The sequence below is a fragment of the Mytilus californianus genome, unplaced genomic scaffold (assembly GCF_021869535.1).
Source record: "Mytilus californianus isolate M0D057914Y unplaced genomic scaffold, xbMytCali1.0.p SCAF_7, whole genome shotgun sequence".
In the NCBI taxonomy this organism is placed as follows: domain Eukaryota; kingdom Metazoa; phylum Mollusca; class Bivalvia; order Mytilida; family Mytilidae; genus Mytilus; species Mytilus californianus.
Genome location: NW_026262723.1, coordinates 83,547,212 through 83,568,166, shown reverse-complemented (window position 1 = coordinate 83,568,166; position 20,955 = coordinate 83,547,212). Strand labels below are relative to the sequence as shown.

The 20,955-nt window shown below is 33.5% G+C and overlaps 1 protein-coding gene across 4 annotated transcripts in view; it reads right to left on the bottom strand.

Annotated features, from left to right (window-relative positions):
- Positions 1–20,616, bottom strand: part of LOC127707756 (calpain-B-like) — a 43,077-nt gene extending 22,461 nt beyond the window's left edge. For 2 of the 4 annotated variants that reach the window (XM_052212515.1, XM_052212516.1), the window contains exons 1-8: positions 20,263–20,616; positions 14,015–14,084; positions 11,927–12,028; positions 9,891–10,044; positions 9,446–9,623; positions 8,798–8,884; positions 5,800–5,885; positions 5,095–5,172 (exon numbers count right to left, since the gene is read on the bottom strand). In XM_052212515.1, the coding sequence (XP_052068475.1) occupies positions 5,095–5,172; positions 5,800–5,885; positions 8,798–8,884; positions 9,446–9,623; positions 9,891–10,044; positions 11,927–12,028; positions 14,015–14,084; positions 20,263–20,442 (935 nt within the window). In that variant the 5' untranslated portion in view covers positions 20,443–20,616. Of the gene's footprint in view, positions 1–5,094; positions 5,173–5,799; positions 5,886–8,797; positions 8,885–9,445; positions 9,624–9,890; positions 10,045–11,367; positions 11,384–11,723; positions 11,736–11,926; positions 12,029–14,014; positions 14,085–20,262 lie in introns of those variants that run through there. The other 2 variants (XM_052212518.1, XM_052212517.1) reach the window with 2 other exon arrangements.
- Between the last annotated feature and the right edge of the window lie 339 nt (positions 20,617–20,955).

Sequence of the window (20,955 nt, the reverse complement as noted above, 5' to 3'; positions counted from 1 at the left end):
GTGAAATTAACTGTTGTGCCATGAGTTCTACCACACAATACTCAATCATAGTCAAATACACAGTTGTGCCATGAGTGCTACCACACAATACTCAATCACAGTCAAATAAACAGTTGTGCCATGAGTTCTTCCACACAATACTCAATCATAGTCAAATACACAGTTGTGCCATGAGTGCTACCACACAATACTCAATCACAGTCAAATTAACAGGTGTGCCATGAGTGCTACCACACAATACTCAATCACAGTCAAATAAATAGTTGTGCCATGAGTTCTACCACACAATACTCAATCATAGTCAAATACACAGTTGTGCCATGAGTGCTACCACACAATACTCAATCACAGTCAAATAAACAGTTGTGCCATGAGTGCTACCACACAACACTCAATCACAGTCAAATACACAGTTATGCCATGAGTGCTACCACACAATACTTCAACACAAATAAACAGTTGTGCCATGATTGAGTGCTACCACACAACACTCAATCACAGTCAAATTAACAGTTGTGACATGAGTGCTACAACACAGTACTCAATCACAGTCAAATACACAGTTGTGCCATGAGTGCTACAACACAACACTCAATCACAGTCAAATAAACAGTTATGCCATGAGTGCTACCACACAATACTCAATCACAGTCAAATAAACAGTTGTGCCATGAGTGCTACAACACAACACTCAATCACAGTCAAATAAACAGTTATGCCATGAGTGATACCACACAATATTCAATCACAGTCAAATAAACATTTGTGCCATGAGTGCTATCACACAATACTTCAACACAAATAAACAGTTATTCCATGAGTGCTCTACAGAAATTTAAAACAGTAGTGTGATAAAAAAAAAACTTTGGTCAAGTATGGTATCATCTTGCTTCTTCAGTTGTTTCATATATTCTTTTCTTGTCTTTCTAATGTTTGAAATAGTGCAAGAAAAAAAATCATCTGATTGTATTATAGTGGTCAGGTATGGTTTTTAGCTCTGCAATGAGGTATTGTTTATCTGTTGGATATCTGACATAGTTGTTACATGTACATTGAAACCTATGTCACATAACCTGCACATATGCCTGTATTGTATCACATACCATGTATCACTTACCCTGTTTTGAATTATCAAACTACTGTGGATTTACTATTATTCGAGGGATACCAATTTATCTGGATTTCATAGGTATAGGTAAACCACAAATTCAAATGTTTAACAAAGTACACATTTTATATAGGCTTGTTTGCAGACTTTGGCAAATCCATGAAATCAGAGTTATTTTCTCAACCTTTGAAACAAATTGAGAAGCTAGCCTATTCTGGACAGGTAGCTTCCAGAATGGGAATTATTTCTATTTCTTATATGCAACAAGCCTTGGGCACTTTTTTGGGTAATTTAGAAAATTACAATGCTAGTGAAGAAAATTGTCAATTAGTGAAAGATTCATTTGCTATGTCAACCAAATCTCTTGACCAGATAGGTAGAGCTGGAGCTTTTCATCATATGATTCGAAGGAAATGTGCTTCAACAGATGCAGGCATAAATAATTTAAATGATATGCAAGCTATTAAAGGAATCTACCACTTTCTGAAGATGGTGTTTTTGGACAAGGTCTTGAAAAACAACTTGAGAAAAGAAAAGAGCAAAGGGAACAATTGGAAGATTTGTTACCCGAAATATCACAAAGGCAACAAAAGAAAGTTGGACTATGAAAGTCATGATTGTTGGTCAAATAAACAATCAAAGTTTGCAGGAACTTCTACTTATAATAATTTCAATAATTATAAGAAACTGTCTATAAATAGACAGTCTACTATAAATTCCTCTAATAAGTCTTTACAGAGAGGTGGCTTTGGAAATAAAGACAAGAAAAACAAAGATTCCAAGACATCAAACAGTGGTACAGGTTCCTGGGGTTCTTTTCGTATCCCCAAGAAACAACCAGCTGACTCAGAGATACAGGTAATTTTATTTCAAAATCAAGACAAGATACCAGTAAGGGGTCATCTCAGATTTTTTCTAGAAAATTGGAAAAAAGATAACAAACGACCAATGCGTTTTGTCTGTAACAGAAAAAGGTTACAAATTAGAGTTCATAAAGAAACCAATATGCAGGGAATAAAACAAAATAGTATCTCAAAAAAATATGGACATTTTACTTACAAGAGGTCAATATTTTAATAGAAAAAAATGCAATAGAACAGGTTCAGAGAGAACAAATTCAATCAGGTTTTTACAGCACATTTTTTCTGGTCCCCCAAAAAAATGGGAAGATGAGACCAGTCATAAATCTGAGACCTCTCAACGGGTATCTTCAGAAAAAACATTTCAAGATGGATTCACTGAGCAAAGTGTTGATTATAGTAAAACCAGGAGATTGGGCCATAACGCTCAACCTAAGTAATGCGTATTTACGTGTCCCAATATTTTCAAGTCATAGCCAGTTTCTAAGATTTTACCTTCAAAATCAAGCATTTCAATTCAAAGCTCTGTGCTTCGGTCCAACATCTGCCCCACGAGTCTTTACAAAAATAGTGTCCGTAGTGGCAGCCTACTTGAGAACGACAAATATAAGATTAGTAGTATATCTGGACGATTGGTTTATAATAAACCAACAAAAAGCACATCTATGCCTAGATCGAGCAGAATGTCTTGGTATCACTAGTGTTCATAGTGAACAAAGAAAAGTCCAAACTGGTTCCCAGTCAGAAATTGATTTATTTAGGGGTGCTTTACGACCTAGAAAAAGGGTTAATATTCCAAACACAGGAACGAATAGACAAGTTGAATCTAGACTCTCAAAAAAATAGTGAAAGAAATCCAAGTACTATAACAGCTTAAGATTTTCTTCATCTTTTGGGGATAATGGCCACATGTATAGAACTAATTCCAAATGCTCGTTTGTACATGAGACCAATTCAACTCCATCTTCTCTCTTTTTGGAGACCAGCATGTCAAGAGTTCAAAACACAAGTCCCAGTTATGCAACATCTCAAATCTCATCTGATTTGGTGGCTAAATTCAGAGAACATGCCGAAAGCCTCTCTTTGCAACCTCAACAGACTTGTATAACCATAACTACAGATGCTTCAAAAACAGGATATGGGGTGTAATGGACAAGAAAACTTTTCAGCGGGAATGGTCTGTTTCTAAAAGCAAGAAACACATAAATTACTTGGAATTGGAAGCAGTAGTGCTTACAATCAAATATTTTCTAAAATATATGATAGGGAAATCGGTACTGATTAGATCAGACAACACAACTGTGGTCCAGTACATCAACAAACAAGGGGGACCAAATCACCTCAGTTGAGTTACAAAACCTGGGAACTTTGGACTTAAGAAATTCAATCCAATATAACCCTGAAAGTAGCTCATATAATGGGAAAGAAAAACATAATTGCAGATCACCTGAGCAGGAACAAAATTCTTCATACAGAGTGGTCACTGAACACTCAAATTGTAGAGAATTTTTTTTCATGTGGGACCAACCTCTGATGTATTTATTTGCCTTGGCAGACAACTGTCAGATGAAAGTTTTTTGCTCATGGATTCCACATCCTCAAGCTTTTACCTTGGATGTCCTGACAATATCTTCGGAGAAAATGTATGCCTACTCATATCCCCAAATTTCCTGATACCCAAGATATTGCAATATATGAGGCAGTTCCAGTGTCAGATTCTCCCTATAGCTCCTTTGTGGCCAAGGAGACACTTAAGTATCGGGAATAACTTCAACAAGGTCTCAAATTTTTCATCCAGACCTGGGGGTATTCAGTCTGCCTGCTTGGCTTCTATCGACAGACCTTTCCAAGCAGAAGGCTTTTAAAAAGAAGCTAGAAATTTACTTTCAGCTTCATGGAGGAAAGGTACTCAGAAAGACTATAGTGCAAAATTCAAGAAGTACTGTAGCTGCATGGTGTAGTACAAGGGAAATCCCCATAATGCATCTTTAAATCAGGTAGCAGATTTTTTAGCCCATCTGTTTGAAAATGGATTGCAATACAGGACTATTGCAGGGTACAGGTCTATGCTCTCCAATGTTTTACCTCAAGTTGATAATACTGTAGTAGGTCAACATCCATATATTACATTAAGACTTATAAAAGGGGTTTTTAATTCTAGACCGCCTACCACAAAATTATTACCTAAATAGGATTTGCAGTTGGTTTTAAGCTTATTGCAGAAAGAACCTTTTGAACCTATTGAAAATATTGATTTGAAGCAATTGACATTTAAAACTGTCTTTCTAATCTCTATTTCAGGAGATGTGGCGATTTTCAGTCTCTCAGAGTGAACCATTCCTTTATAAGGATACAACAAAAAGGCATTACATTTATTAGATGTGGTTTGGCGAAGCAGGATCGACAAAATCATATAAATTCAAAAATTGTTGTTCCTGCATTCACAGACAATAAGAAGTTAGATTCTTTCATATGTCTGTGACAATTTTTGGAAAGAACCAAGAAATTTAGAAGTATTTAAGATATTAAAGACCAGCAGGGAAAACTGTTTCTTTCTATATGTGAACTGCATAAGGCTGTAACGTCACAAACTATTTCTAAATGGATCGTTCAAGTGATTAAATAAGCTTATCCTGATTCTTCATTGAAAAATATCAAGGCATATCTAAACTAGAGCAATTGGACTCTGACTGATTCTGATTCTGACTGGTAGGTATAAATAATTGAAATAAAATTTAAAAATTTGTAATCAAGTTAAAATTTTATGAAATATTTATACTAACCAGTCAACTTTCCCACCACCACCCCATGCTTTAATTTCAGTGCGGGTGTTTAGTACCCGCTGATAAACTGAAGCATGCACACATGAATGATCTTGGTTATGGTAATGTTTGAATCATGTGTGTTTGCGAGTTATGAATGTAGTAACGATAGATATTTCATAAAATTTTAACTTGATTACAAATTTTGAATTTTAATGACAACCTTATTTTTGTAGATCAACTGAAATCCAAACAAGGAATGAGCTAAAGTTGATTGAGGGGGTTGTGATATAAAAGTTTAAGATACATTATTTTGTGAAAAAAAGCAAACATCTTTGTGAGTAGAATATTTTTCAAGAATTACCAGAATTCTCCATCGTCTCTAATGACTATTCCGAGTTTTGTCCTTGCATCTTGTGAGATGTTCCTGATTTCATCTGAGCTGCAAAATACCATTAGCCATTTTCACCAAAAAAGTGACAAGAAAAATATACATTTAAGTCATGCATAATTCAATAAAACTAACAATTATTTGTAGTAAAATTTCTTAGTGAAAAGTGTAACAGCTGTCAAAAGAAAACAATAAAAATCCTGTTCTGTTAATTTTATAACTAGTAAAATAACATATTAAAACAAATGATTAATGTTATACTTTTACTTGAAAAATTCCCTCTGTAGTTGTCTGACCAGACTGATTTATATCTATTTTTTTTGTCTGCTTAATACATTAAACAAATAGTTATATTTTAAAATTTGTCTTATTTAATCAATTCAAAAAGTACTATAAATACTAGATTATTCTAACTACTTGTAAAAATCTCTGAGGAACTTTGTCCTTGGGTGGTCAAATTTTGTCATTGTTATATGCAATATATAAATTATAAAATGATTCATGTTCTTGAGTGCAAGAGATTTTAGGATCAGTTCAAAGTAAAAATGAAGAATTCAGTATTGTGAATCATAACAAAAAATAACACAAAGAGTCCTATATACAACACACTTATCAGGCAAATTTGCCTCCCTCCTTTTTCTGACCTATCAATTTTTAAGAGAAAACTAAGCAACTTACTGATCAGACCAGTCTCCCTTCCATTCTGATCTGCCCCATGGATTTCTAAGACGTAACAACTGTATATTATTGCCTCTGTATGGGACCTGTGTGAAAATTCATAAATATCAAAATTATTTTTCCCTTGTACACAAGTCATTTTTCTAATCATATGATTGACTGTCATAAATGTTTTCTGAATGACACTTGCATGCATATATAATAGTTTTCTAATACTGTGAGGTAACTTCATTAACATCAACCATAGGTAGCCTGTTGCAAGGCACAATTGCTGCCCCTATCCAACATTTCCACATTTTCTAGTGGCAGTCTAAATTTCCTGTCCTCCATCTTGGATGACCTACCTTGCAGAACCTACTTGTTGAATTAATTGTCAATTTGTCATCATCTGAATATGCATGAAATATTTGCCACTGAACATTACATAAGTAACAATCAATAACATCAAAGATCTACCATTAAATGTGTAATTTTGATCCAATTATACAACAACAAAAAAATGGTTGTGTTAATAAATGTTATGACGAAAGTGCAACAAAAATTGTAATGCTTAGCTAGCATGTTAAGGACAATTGGTCTGGTAATTTGAAATCCAGTGTTGCAAGATTTGATATTTTTATCTTGAAAGGATATAATCCATCACAAAAGATATAATCCATCACAAAGGATATTATACATTTTCTAATTAAAGGTTAATACATGTACTACTATTGTATCTTCATTTATATTTAAAAAAAAAAAAGTAGTAAGCATATAAGAACAGATATAATGGTCCGAGTACACAGTTATCGTCCTTTGATTTTCGTTGTCCACGAATAAAGTCCCTAGTGTGGACAGTGTGTTGCTTGCCAATTTTTTTAGTACCCCTTCCAAATGTATTCCTTCATGTTTTATGCCTCAAATAGCAAGTAGGGGGATGAAATTACACTGTAAAATAATTTGGGTCATGAATTGTAAAGTAAAGTAGTGATTTGGTCCAGCTGAAAAAGGTTAAAAATTAGCACTTCGGAAGCTGTCAAAAGATTTCAAGACCCCCTTAACATAGAATTGTCCATATTTTGAGTTAGAGCCGATGAAGTTTTCTATAATTTTGATATAATTTGTCCCAAAAGTAGTACAACACACTGTAAAAATATTATTGAGAAAGCGCAGGTGGGATTTTTTTTATTTTCATTTATTGTCTAAAAGAAATGCACTACGAAATAACTGTGTACTCGGACCTAAGAGGCGAAATCAGTAAATATAGAATCTGTACTTTGGCAACTTCCCTGAATGATTTAATGGTGTCAATTTGTCAGATAGCATGAAACTAAAGGATTTAAACTTTTATTTGATAGAAATTCTGCAAAAATTACCCATTTTGGCATTATATGGTCAAAATAAGCATTTCAAAGCTTTTTCAATTTTGATGCATAAATGGCATTCTGACTTTCTATGTGACAGGTTTTCCTGTGTCAATATTTGTGTTTCTATGCTTTAACCCAGTTGTATTACTCATTTGTGAACTCTGAATCTACAGAAAATAAGATTATCTCAGACAATATGTGCAAAATGTGTTGTATAAATGACCCTCGTGTAACGGCCTGTTTGGATCAAGTTAAATGTGAGGACCTAGGTACATAAAAGTTGAAGTCCATAATAAAGATTTCACTAAATTTGTATTAAAAGCACTTCACAATGTCTTTTGTACCTGTTTCATTTCACATAGTATCTTTCTTTTCTTATGTTAAATAGCAAGTGGTTCAAATATAAGCCTGCTGAGGCTAAAATTGCATGCGAGTTTTTCACTAAAAAGTGAAAAATCTTTGTATCAGACCATACTGTCTGCAAAAAAAGTAGAATGCAAGAGTCCCTTTATTCTCAGATTTATTGTATCATGTAACCTGAGTATAGAAATTATAAAAGAGACACAAATTTTTATTTCCTATAGCTTCAGTATGCATTTTTAAATGTAAATATGTGCTACGGCCTAAATTGACCCTAAATTATTTTCAGTCTTACTTGGCTTAAGACCCTTTTATACTAATATGGTATGCTATTTGTAATTTTTCTTTCCATTTAAAGTACATTTAATACATATGTAAGGATTATTTATAACCAAAAAACTCCACAAATTTAAAATTGCTGGAAAATAATACATCTTCATGTAAGGCCCCCCTTCATTGGAAAACCTCCATTTTTTGGCACAGGCTCATATAAATTTGACTTTTAAATAATTGTGATAAGTCTGATAAATCAAATGAGTATTCTATTGCTTTAAATACATAATATGTCATATATAAAGCCCTTTAAAATGTAATGTTTTGCAATATTTTAATTTTTAAAGCCCCAAATGTCGATAGTTGAAATTTTTCAATTTAAACGTCAAAATTTAACACGCGAAGTTGAATATAGAATTTATCATATTGTCTATAATATATATCCTATTGCCATGAAACTTTGTCAGCAGTCTCATAATTTATTAAGCTTTAGTCATACCAAGTTTTATTAAGATTGATCAAATTTTTCTATCCTATTAGGTCCGAGTACACAGTTATCGTCCTTTGATTTTCGTTGTCCACGAATAAAGTCCCTAGTGTGGACAGTGTGTTGCTTGCCAATTTTTTTAGTACCCCTTCCAAATGTATTCCTTCATGTTTTATGCCTCAAATAGCAAGTAGGGGGATGAAATTACACTGTAAAATAATTTGGGTCATGAATTGTAAAGTAAAGTAGTGATTTGGTCCAGCTGAAAAAGGTTAAAAATTAGCACTTCGGAAGCTGTCAAAAGATTTCAAGACCCCCTTAACATAGAATTGTCCATATTTTGAGTTAGAGCCGATGAAGTTTTCTATAATTTTGATATAATTTGTCCCAAAAGTAGTACAACACACTGTAAAAATATTATTGAGAAAGCGCAGGTGGGATTTTTTTTATTTTCATTTATTGTCTAAAAGAAATGCACTACGAAATAACTGTGTACTCGGACCTAATTATCAAAAAATCTCTATAAACATACCGAAGCAATTCCTGTTATGCTGTAAGCATGTCCCATGAACAAACCATTGGTCATCTCAACTTCTGGTGTTTTGGAATTTTCTGGCAACTACAAAATATCCCAGCCACCATTTCATATGTATTTTGTACAGTCATCTTTCTCTTTATAGGAACTAGTAGGTTATGGTTCAGGTTAAAGTTACATATATATGTGGGTATTGAGTATGTGACTATACTCACATTAAAGCCAGAGTTGGGACATGATGGACTGTTTATAGTGATACTATTACCACATATCTACATCCAGTAAAAATATAAATCAATGCTTACTGTTCAAATTGAACTCAAACAGTTAGAACACTTAAAAATCATGTAGACAATGTGAATTAAAAATGTAGGCACACAAACATCTGTCACCGAAACTCCTCCGTAAAGTTATCTATTAAGCATACATGTATCTGATTAATTATTGACAAATAAACAATAAAGAACATTTCTATTCAACAAAATTATCTACTTTTCAGTCAAAGTTCATTGATTATCTTTAAAAGATACAATGCTAGCTATTGGGGAGTAAAACAATCATTGCTTCAATTTATAAATGTATGTATCAGCAATTTCTGGAGTGTTAAAAAATATTCATCTAATTTAAATTTTGCCAATAACTTACATGAATACTAGCACCCATCAAGGAATTCATCTGATAACTTTTCCATACTAGATCATATAAATTATTTGGTATCTTTGATTTGTCTTTCAGGTCGATATATTCTGATATTGAACCAGTCATATCTACTATGGCATCCTGTAATTTTCCACCATCTAATGCTTCATAATTACCTCGCAATCTACAAAATGTGAAGCAATAGTATACCCCTGGTATATGTAAGAGAGCAAGAAACACTATACAAAGTGTAAATATAAGTATTATCAGTGAGGAAGAGGACCCTACCTCCAATTCATAAATAAAACAAGCAAAAATAATTTAAAAAAAAAAACATTATCACAGTTCTACAAAAATCTATAGTTCTGTATCTGTTACCCTGTAAAAAGTAAAAGCAATTTGACCATAACAACTTACAACTTGATATATCACATTACACAAAGTAACATACTTAGCATAAGCTTTCTCTAGGAGGGCTGGCCAAAATTCATCTGGATCACTCCTGTTTCTGGCATATATCAGCTGCATGCCATCTGTTGGTAGCAAATCATCAATGATGACCTCCACCCATTTACCATACCACCAAAAGTTAAAATGAAATAAACCTGTAAAAAATAGTTATGTTATTATCTAAATTTGGAAGGAAAGAAAAGGACATTTTCCTGCATCATTTTTATAACGGGACACTTTTCTTTGATTGTTGATCATAATTGCATCAATGTCATCAATTTGCTAAAACTATATAGGAAGAAAAAGGTGTCCATGTACTAAACTAGAGGCTCCTAAGAGCCTGAATCCCTCACCTGGAATTTTATGTGAAGATCTTGCATCAATGATTATTTTTCTATTTAATGTATATTAATGCATGTTTGAACATGCCATTTAAATTTTCTCTCTATCTATAATAGTTTATTCAAAAAACCAAAAAAAAATGGAAAAAAATATCTTTTAAGGGCAATAACTCTTTAATATAAGGAGTTAATTGACAATGTTGGTTATTTGACTATTTGTAGGTCTTACTTTGCTGATCAATATTGGATTTTAAAGATTCTCTGTATCTATCATAGTTTCTGCTAAAAACTAAAAAAATGGGTAAAAATCTTCTTTCAAGGGCAATAACTCCTATCAGGGATCAATTGACGATTTCGGTCATGTCTTATTTGTAGGTCTTGACTTATTTGTAGTTATTACTTTTCTGAACATTTTTGTTATTTAAAGTTTTTATCATAGTTTCTTCAAAAAACAAAAACAATGGTAAGAATAGTCTTTGAAGGGGAAAACTATAAGGTGTCAATTAACATTTTCAGTCTGTAGGTCTAACTTTGCTGAACATTTTTGTTGTTGAAGTTTCTATCTGTCATAGTTCCTGCAAACAAAAACAAAAAATTGTCTTGCAAGGGTATTAATTCCTATAAGGGTTTAATTGACAATTTCAGTCATGTCGATTCATTTGTAGGTCTTACTTTGCTGAACAATTTTTGCCATGTAAAGTTTCACTCTATCTATGATAGTTTCTGCAAAAAACTAAAAAAAATTGTAAAAATCATCTTTCAAGGGCAATAACTCCTATAAGGGATCAATAGATGATTTCGATCATGAAACTTATTCCACATGGGTTCCATCAGAAATATATGCAGTCAGGTCATAATATCATAAACTTTTCATTAAGGCTCCAGCAGAAAAAAGTCAGGACAGAACAGAATTTTCCTAAAGGGTCTTCCAGTAAACCAGTCAGCTCAAGTTTTCCCATTTCAATACCTGCTAATCCTTTCTGTACATTTCTTAAATTTATGAAATTCCCTTTGTTTAATCCTTGCTGTTAATTCCAGTATGTTTCTTACATTTTATGCAATGACATCTATTTAAAAATCATAAATACCAGTAGTCTTTGTCAACATCTTGATCTGTTGGTACACATCTAAACATACCTGCATAGTCTTTGTCAAAGTCTTGATCTGTTGGTACACATCTAAACATACCTGCATTGTCTTTGTCAAAGTCTTGATCTGTTGGTACACATCTAAACATACCTGCATAGTCTATGTCAAAGTCTTGATCTGTTGGTACACATCTAAACATACCTGCATAGTCTATGTCAACATCTTGGTCTATTGGTACGCATCTAAACATAACTGCATAGTCTTTGTCAAAGTCTTGATCTATTGATACACATCTAAAAATACCTGCATAGTCTTGGCAAAGTCTTGGTCTATTGGTAGACATCTAAACATACCTACATTGTCTTTGTCAAAGTCTTGGTCTATTAGTACACATCTAAACATACCTGCATAGTCTTTGTCAACATCTTGGTCTATTGGTACACATCTAAACATAACTGCATAGTCTTTGTCAAAGTCTTGATCTATTGATACACATCTAAACATACCTGCATAGTCTTGGCAAAGTCTTGGTCTATTGGTAGACATCTAAACATACCTACATTGTCTTTGTCAAAGTCTTGGTCTATTAGTACACATCTAAACATACCTGCATAGTCTTTGTCAAAGTCCTGGTCTGTTGGTACACATCTAAACAATAATTTAGGTATAGTAGAAACCACAGCTGCCCCTGCTATGAACCAACAGTTTCCTGAAATATTTCAACATATAAATAGCTTGTGAAAGAAAATATAAACGGAAAGAAAAAAAAAACTTATTTTGTGAATAAAGGACTGTAAAGTATCTAACGAAAGAGACAACAGCCCAACAACATAATAAATCAAAGAAGACGTCTATGAAAGGATAGCCTATATCATCATCATAGATCTACATCATTATCACATCATCATCATCATCATACCATCAAAATCTCATCATCATCATCATCATCATCATCATTTCATCAACATCTCATCATCATCATCATCATCATTACTCCAGTCTGAAATATATGACTGCTTAGGTGTACGATCTCAACCATGTAATTATATAGTCTAACACAGCATCACATTTATGGCTCAGCTCGAGCGGTGTTTGATGTTGTATCACGTTTCTCAATTAGGAAATTTGACATATATACATATATATAACATTAACTGCATGATGATTAATACGCTTTAATATTCAATGCCTACTTAACTTTCTTCTCTAGTACAAACTTTATAGTGATTTCACTTCAATTAAATATCTGTTATTTTATATTTCTTGATCTACTATGGGAAAATATGTAGATGCATGACATATTTGCCACTGGACGTTAAGCGATTATTCAATCAAACAATCTCTGGTGGATAGTAGTCGTCTTATTGGCAATCATACCACATCTCCTTATTATATAAATAATGTCCTCGTGGTATCATTTCCTAACATCTTTACTTTAAAACGATTTCGTGAGTAGTTGTACAGGTCAATGGTCAATGAAAATGTAACTGTGAATATGGACACAGGTTTGCACACAATATTATTATCGGTTATCGGTACTGCAGATGTAACAGGTATCAAAACAGATCAAAACCAGCCGCATTGTACAACCGGATTCAATGGCTATCGGAACGCCAGTCAAAAATCTGCATACACTATAGAAACTAAAGGCTCTTAAGACCTGCATCTTCAACAATAGCCACTTTTTAGTAAAAATCATCATTGAAGGGGAATAACTCTATTAAAAGATAACTGACAATTTCAGTCATGTTGACATATTTGTAGATCTTATCCTGCAGATAATTTTCCTTTCTAAAGTTTCTATTTATCTATTATTGTTTTCAAGATAATAGGCAAAAAATGCAAAAAAATGTTAAAAATTATCCTCAAAGGGAAATAACGAGTCGACTTAAGATTTCGGCCAATAGGCTTATTTGTAGATCTTGTCTTGCTGATCATTTTTGCTATTTAAAGTTTCTGTTTATCTATTATAATTTTCGAGATAATAGGCAACAATTTTTAAAAATGGTAAACTTCATCTTTTAAGGGCAATAACTCCTATAAGAAGTCGTTTGACAGTTTTGACGTGAATAAACAATAGGTAGAGCTCAACATTAGGAATATTTTTGTTCGTGTCAGATTTTCTCTATTTATATTGGTTTTCAAAATAATAGGCAAAACTTGCATTTTACCCATATCTTCTATTTTTAGCCATGTCAGCCATCTTGGTTGGCTGGCGGGGTCATCGGACACATTTTTAAAACTAAATACCCCAATAATTATTATGGCCAAGTTTGGTTAAATTTGGCCCAGTAGTTTCAGAGAAGAAGATTTTTGTAAAAGTTAACGACGGCGACGACGGACGACGACGACGGAGACGGACGCCAAGTGATGAGATAAGCTCACTTGGCCTTTCGGCCAGGTGAGCTAAAAAAGCAATGGTTCTAATTGGCAATCGGGAACACGGGTACTATTCTTTCTGTTGTAGGATAGCTGGTTATAGGGTGTGTGACTACAAACTTAACAACATAGCACTGTTAATAAAACAAAGCAGATGAAGGATAGTATTGTGAACCAGGTTCTTTTTCTTCACATAATTGGTTGTAAAAGTAACATCCCTTTCCTAATCAAGTATAATATATCATCTTTGTTTCACTAACCATTAGTAAAACTAATGTAAATACCATTTGTTTCAAACCATCTCTATCTGACTCACCTAAAACTCCTTGGTATAAATCATGCCTTGAAAGTCCGGCTTTTACGAATCTAGGGTTGACAACCAGGTCCTGGAAGGAAATGTATACTATGCGAATCAAAGAATAAAGCATTGTATGCGTCAAACGGTCATTTTCAGCTATCGTTAGCGTCAAATCGGTTAAAATTTTATCGTGATTCGTCAAAATATCCCTATCGTGATTCGTCAGAGGTCTTAAATAATTATCCGTTACCGTTATTTTTGGAAAAAAATTAACGTGATTCGTCAAAGGTCTTAAATAATTATCCGTTACCGTTATTTTTGGAAAAAAATTAACGTGATTCGTCAAAATCAGTCGATTTTTTTTTTATCGTCATAAAGAAAATGTACATTTTTTCGTCATGCACCAAAAATTACCGTTAACGTCATTTGGTAGGATTTTTTACCGTTGTTCGTCATGAAGGTACCCCCATTACGACCCTCATAACACGACCTTAATCTATGCCCTTATGAGCTTAGCTACTTTGCAAGCAGTGCTTACAATGCTTAATCTTCTGAGACCTACTGTGACATATATAGAACAAAGCCTAAGCAATTCAAAGTATGCTACAAAAAAATAAGCATATCACGCATTGATACGCATCTTTAGTAAAAATGATAAAATAATGTATGGTTGTACACGAAGTAGACTTTGCTATACCAAGAAAACAAACGGAATATTATTGTAAAAGGAACATAACTAAATTCTTTGCTTTTCGTCCCTATCAGTGCATTCTAATGTGTATTAGTTATAGTTTTTCTCCAGAACCTTCTAAAATATACATGAAATATTTGCCACTGACGTTAAACAAGCAACAATCAATCAATCAATACATATGGCTGAATCTTCATACTAGTATATATATGATAAATCTGTTTTTAATATTGGGGAAGTGGCAAGTGTTTGTTAGGCTCATGTTACTTAGTTTAAGTTGTATGGCTATCGTTTGTCTTCCTTTGTTAAAAACTTGACCAAACACCCAATGGAATCGGTTTCTAGTGTTCAAGGGTCAAGGGAATGAAATGATGACCGACTTTAAGTACTATATATGTGTCTCTGTTTTACTGATCCTATAATAGTTATCAAAGGTACCAGGATTATTATTTAATACACCAGACGCGCGTTTCGTCTACATAAGACTCATCAGTGACGCTCAGATCAAAATAGTTATAAATCCAATCAAGTACAAAGTTGAAGAGCATTGAGGACCCAAAATTCCAAAAAGTTGTGCCAAATACGGCTAAGGTAATCTATTCCTGGGATAAGAAAATCCTTAGTTTTCCGAAAAATTCAAAGTTTTGTAACAGGAAATTTATAAAAATGACCATATAATTGATATTCATGTCAACACCGAAGTGCTGACTACTGGGCTGGTGATACCCTCGAGGACGAAACGTCCACCAGCAGCGGCATCGACCCAGTGGTGTAAATAGTTATCAAAGGTACCAGGATTATAATTTAATACGCCAGACGCGCGTTTCGTCTACATAAAACTCATCAGTGACGCTCAGATCAAAATAGTTATAAAGCCAAACAAGTACAAAGTTGAAGAGCATTGAGGACCCAAAATTCCAAAAGATACGAGCAATCGTGTGTGCATATATATGATTGATTTGAATTTGGACCTTTGTGTTGTCAGGCATTAATTTCAAGACGGAAAGGACGTCCGTGTTTTATAAATTAGTTCCATCAGACTAAATAAGGAAACAATGAACAAGTCTTCCTTCTTATTATAACACTGAATTATAAAAACATTCATATGAAGATCCAGAAACCTGAAAAAAAAACCTATGTTTTCTTTATTTGAGTGTGAACAAAAGTTGTATCATCATACTGCCTTTCGTAAGCTGTTCCTTAGTTTCAGTAAAGTCCCCAGCGTAACATATAAGAGTTGATATATGGTTTATTGCCATCATAGTCCCGACATATAAGGTCAAAATCATAACTAAGTTGATAAAAAGTATTATACATAGGTTCAAACATCTGTTGTTGATTATACGCGCAGCTCACTAAATATGCACTAAAATCAGCACCACAATAACCCAGGTTCGACAAGACATTGAATTGGGCTTTAAGGGCATACGCGAGGGCATACGATACAGTTAAAAAGGGGAGGTAATGATGTTGCTAACATAAAATGTTATTTTTTCCCGACGTTAAACTGTGACATATCGGGGAAAGATGTATTTTTCGACTATTTTTATTATTCAGACTGATTTAACTTCAAAACGAGTTCATGGACCCTTCTTTTTAAAAATGACATTTGGCTTGATTATGTATGAAGATTATTTGTGCCAATATTTATAAACAAATCACCGATGAAATTTTTTTTAAGTTTGATAAATTTACAGCAAAAAATGTCGTTTTTTTTTACTACAATCATGAAAATGTGAATAAATGAATCATTTCCAAAGAAGTGTTACACAAATTCAAAGCACATTTCTGTAGAGATGAACTTACAGATGTTATTACAGAAGTCAAAAATTCACCGTGGGATCAAAACTGTATCGTATGCCCTTAACGTTCAGTGGTGTCTGAACGAAGTTCAAAACATGGTAGTGTCATACAGTTTACGGTAAACCACCTTCGGTGAGAGAAGAGATACTTTGTTTTGTTTCAAACATACAGAAACCATTCACTTTTTATTGAATGAAAACTGTTTCGACCGCCTACTTTGAAGTAAAAGACAAAATTGAAGCTTGAATTCCGACTGCCCAACCTAAGTACGACCATAGTTGACTTAATTTCACATTGAAGTCGACACGACATATGTAGAAAAACTCGTTTGTGGATTTCTGAACCAACTTCAATCTGATTAAAACTATGACCTATATTAACTCGCCTGTTCGTAAATATAAGATAACGAAATCAGAGATCTATATATTAATTCGATTGAACCAATCTATATTGCATGTTGGTCTATAGCTTATTTGGTTAGCATTTTGAATCTGAATTCTAATAAAAAGGCTTCTGCGTTGTGCTAGAAGATTCAGTACAAGATAAGGCTGTCTTTCTACAAATTGATGTGACCCTAGAGTTTAATTAAATCACATGTATTAGAAACCATACACAGTTTACTAGCATCCTCATTAACACAATCGCATATTCATCATTTTGTCTCAGAAGATCCCTCGGCAATAAAAACTGGTGATAAAAATAATATTTCATGAAAGTGTGAAATAGTAAATATGACAATAAATCTACGACAGTAGTAATTTGTCACTTAGATTCATGAGACAGATATATCTAATAATTTTGAAGTGGGGGTCACCATTCGATTCATCATCTGGACGATTGGTCTTTTTTTACTAATATGATAATGAAATAATATTAGTAGGAAGAACAATAATAAAATCTCCGTTTTTGGGACTTAATGACAACATCAGCAATTATATTTAAAAAAATAATAAAAATGTTATTTAAATATGACGTTGACATTTTCATGACATTTTGCAGTTAAGCTGGGGTCACACATTCACGATTTTTACTGCCGTCCTTGACAGGACCATTCCCGATTAAAATTTGTCAAAAGTCTGATCAAGATCCTGTGAATCGTGGCAGGAAATTCAGACTTTAATTATAATTTGTAAAAACATTTATTGAATCACGACAACAATCAGATATTGTTCAGGAAGCGTCCAAATCCAGCCGTTTCCAACCGAATTTGTCCCGATTATCCCGTTCTCAATCCGATTCTAATCCGATTCTAATCCGATTTGTATCTTTTGCATGGTACAAAACGACCGAATCTGACCCGACAGCGTCCCGATTTTACCGAATGTGATCCGACAGAGATCATCAGACAGTGACCAGACAGTGAACCGACGCTGACGGAAAATATCCGTTAGAAAACTGTCGCCATATTCGGGATGATCAGGTACTGTCGGAATGCAATCCTACCACAGCCTGCTGTACTGCATTGCACACGGCTTTATCTGGACTCAGTCGTATTGTGTTCTGTAATTCAGTGTCGGGACTCTGACGTGGGTATCATTGTCGAATTTCGTATCAATAACGTGATTTTTCCGCAACGGTTTCGGCAGAGACGGTTCGCATTCAGCAAGATCTGGATGCAATCTGGACTCAATCGGCAAAATGACAGCAATGACAAATTTCTCCAGATCACGCACGTTCCAGAGGACAACGTCCAGAAAACACAGAACGTGGTTACGATTTCAATACGATACATCAGAATCTGTCACGATATAGTTAAGATTGTTTTCCGACTAGACAAAATCGGCTGAGTTTCCCCGAATGTTACGGGACGCACCTACCTCTCGGTGTGCTTGGCCGACCTCTCCGGACCATATCCGATCCGTACGAAACTGTTACGAACCTATACGACTTCGTTAAGACAATGTTAGGACATTCCAGATCAATGAGGATAGTGATCCGATTTTTAAACTTTTCGTGTCTTAGCGCTATCTGATCTCAAACGGGAGCCATAATCGGCAATGTGTGAACGCCGCATTACATGTGGGCGGCAAAGTCTATTTTTGCGTCACAATTTGTGATGTGCATAGTCGGCAATAACGTCGACATTTTAAAAAATATTTTTTTGAAAAATATGGACTTAAAAAACAAAGGACTTGCAAAGAATGTTAATGATTTGTATAATATACATTTTGCTTTATAGTAAACGAAAATCAAAAAGATCAATAGATAACGTGACCTTTATTTGTATACCTTAACATCCTATTGAAAGGTGTGACATAAAACATAAACTTGGTATGTAGCTCTTTTGATACAAAACAATAAAAAGTTATTTTTTTCCTGGCTATATTTATATATATCTTATAGATGTACCGTCTGAATATGCATAGATTACAAATGTCGAAGTAAAAAAAAATGCTATTTTCAAGAAACCACTCGTCCTGAAAATGCATGAAATAATTGTCACTGGACTTCAAATATTCAACAATCAATAAACCAATCAGCAAAATACACAATGGTATTATAGTGTGTGACCCATGGATGTCTGGATTCTTCAACAGATAAAAAAATAAAAAGAAATCGGATGTCGATTTTGTAAGGAAGGTAGAGTGCTTTATGTGTATATTCTAGCTACCTCCTAAGAGGTTGTATTTCCAACGCGTTGTTTTTTGGCATTAATTAAAGCAATACCGTGGATTCATTTATTTTCGTTATTACCAATTTTCGTGGATTGGGAAAAAAATGTATTTTCGTGGATTGGGGAAAAATTGTATTTTCGTGGATTGGGGAAAAAATGTATATTCGTGGAATGGGGAAAAATGTATTTTCGTGGATATTTGATTTAGTGGTTTTGAAAATGTTAGTATGCAAACTACAGACAATCTAAAGTTATTTGAACATTTCATTCGTGTTTCCTATAGCCACGAAATCAACGAAAATCGGTAACATTCGAATAAAAATGAATAGAAAATAGGTTTGACAATAAAGAAAATTTATGCTGGTTTGTTTGTTATAACCTCACTTTTATATTGAAAATTAATGTCTGAAAAACCTGAAAAAAAAATCTTTAGTTCAGGTGCAATACAAATTAATTATTTAAACGTCTGTCGATCTGTACATCTGGCTATTGAATTAGACTTAAATCTGGCACAAGGCAGCAATTATTGTCTGGTAGAATGTAGTTTTTGTTTTGTTTTGTTATCATTTACATGTAAGTTCTACTTTGAGCAGATTCTACATTGAGACATCCATACTATTACTGGTTTATCATAGACGAAACCAGTTTTTCGTTTCATCTGATATATAGTTATAATATTTTTATTTGTCAATGACACATATCAATAATTAAATTTTTGCAATGTAAAATCTGATAGCAAAGCCACCATAGAAAGTACAATGTTTGCTGCAATTTTGTTATGGAAACTTACAAAAGTATAAAGTTTCCTTATTTTTGTTTCCGTTCATTATATATTATAACGATTTCATTTCGGAAATTAACAATTGAACCATTATAAAACGAGGAAGAAATTTACTGAAACGATTCATAAAAAAACTCATATGTCACCGGCGAATTATTGATTACAATCTCTTTAAGGCTTCCAAGGTTTAAATCTACCAATGTTGATATATATAGATATTGATTACTAGTATATATACATGAGAATAAACTAATTTTATATAGTGCAATATCCCGTAAAGTTTCGATAACTATAATATTGACAAATAAAACCATATACATTTAGTTCATCACCTGTTCATAAGATTTAGCAAGACAATGTCAACAAATGCTACTCACCCTGGGACGTTTCCAAATAACGCTCCGTATTCCTGAAATCCGAGGCTGAAAGCCAGAGAATGTAAGTGATGATGTACTAGGTGAGAAATCAGGATCCACAAATAGTTTGTTATTCCGGAGAAGTTCGCTTTTAAGTCCTAAATAATCTTCATTTCTTACGACCCCTCTAGGTAAACTCATAATTGGATGTCAATATCCTTTAGGAAAACAGGTAAAGCGTTTCCTGTGGGTTAGACTTGTCCTACGTGAAAGCAGTATTTTAAATTATGCAATTTATATATATTTACTTTACAATTCATACTGCATAACGCTAACGAATCCCCACTGTCACACGGATGAAAGACTGAACTTGGATTTAAATAAAAAAAAGAAAGGTGAGAGGTCCCATAGAGGTTGGTCATAAATAAGCAATATTGTGTAAATTATGCGTTTGTCCCGCTTGTTAACTTCCCAGTTGTAATAACAATGTTATAATTTTCTATATTTTATAGACGGACATAAATCCAAACAAAAGGTACAAATATCATAAATGATACATCTTGTTTATACAATAGAAGATAGATAGTATGAACAGATTTAGGTGTACATTGGTATGGTGTATGTCTTTAAAGTATTTTTAATAATTGACAAATTGTGTTTTTCTTTGAATTTAAATTGTTGCATACTAGTAACTTGTCGGACGCTTTTGTGGTT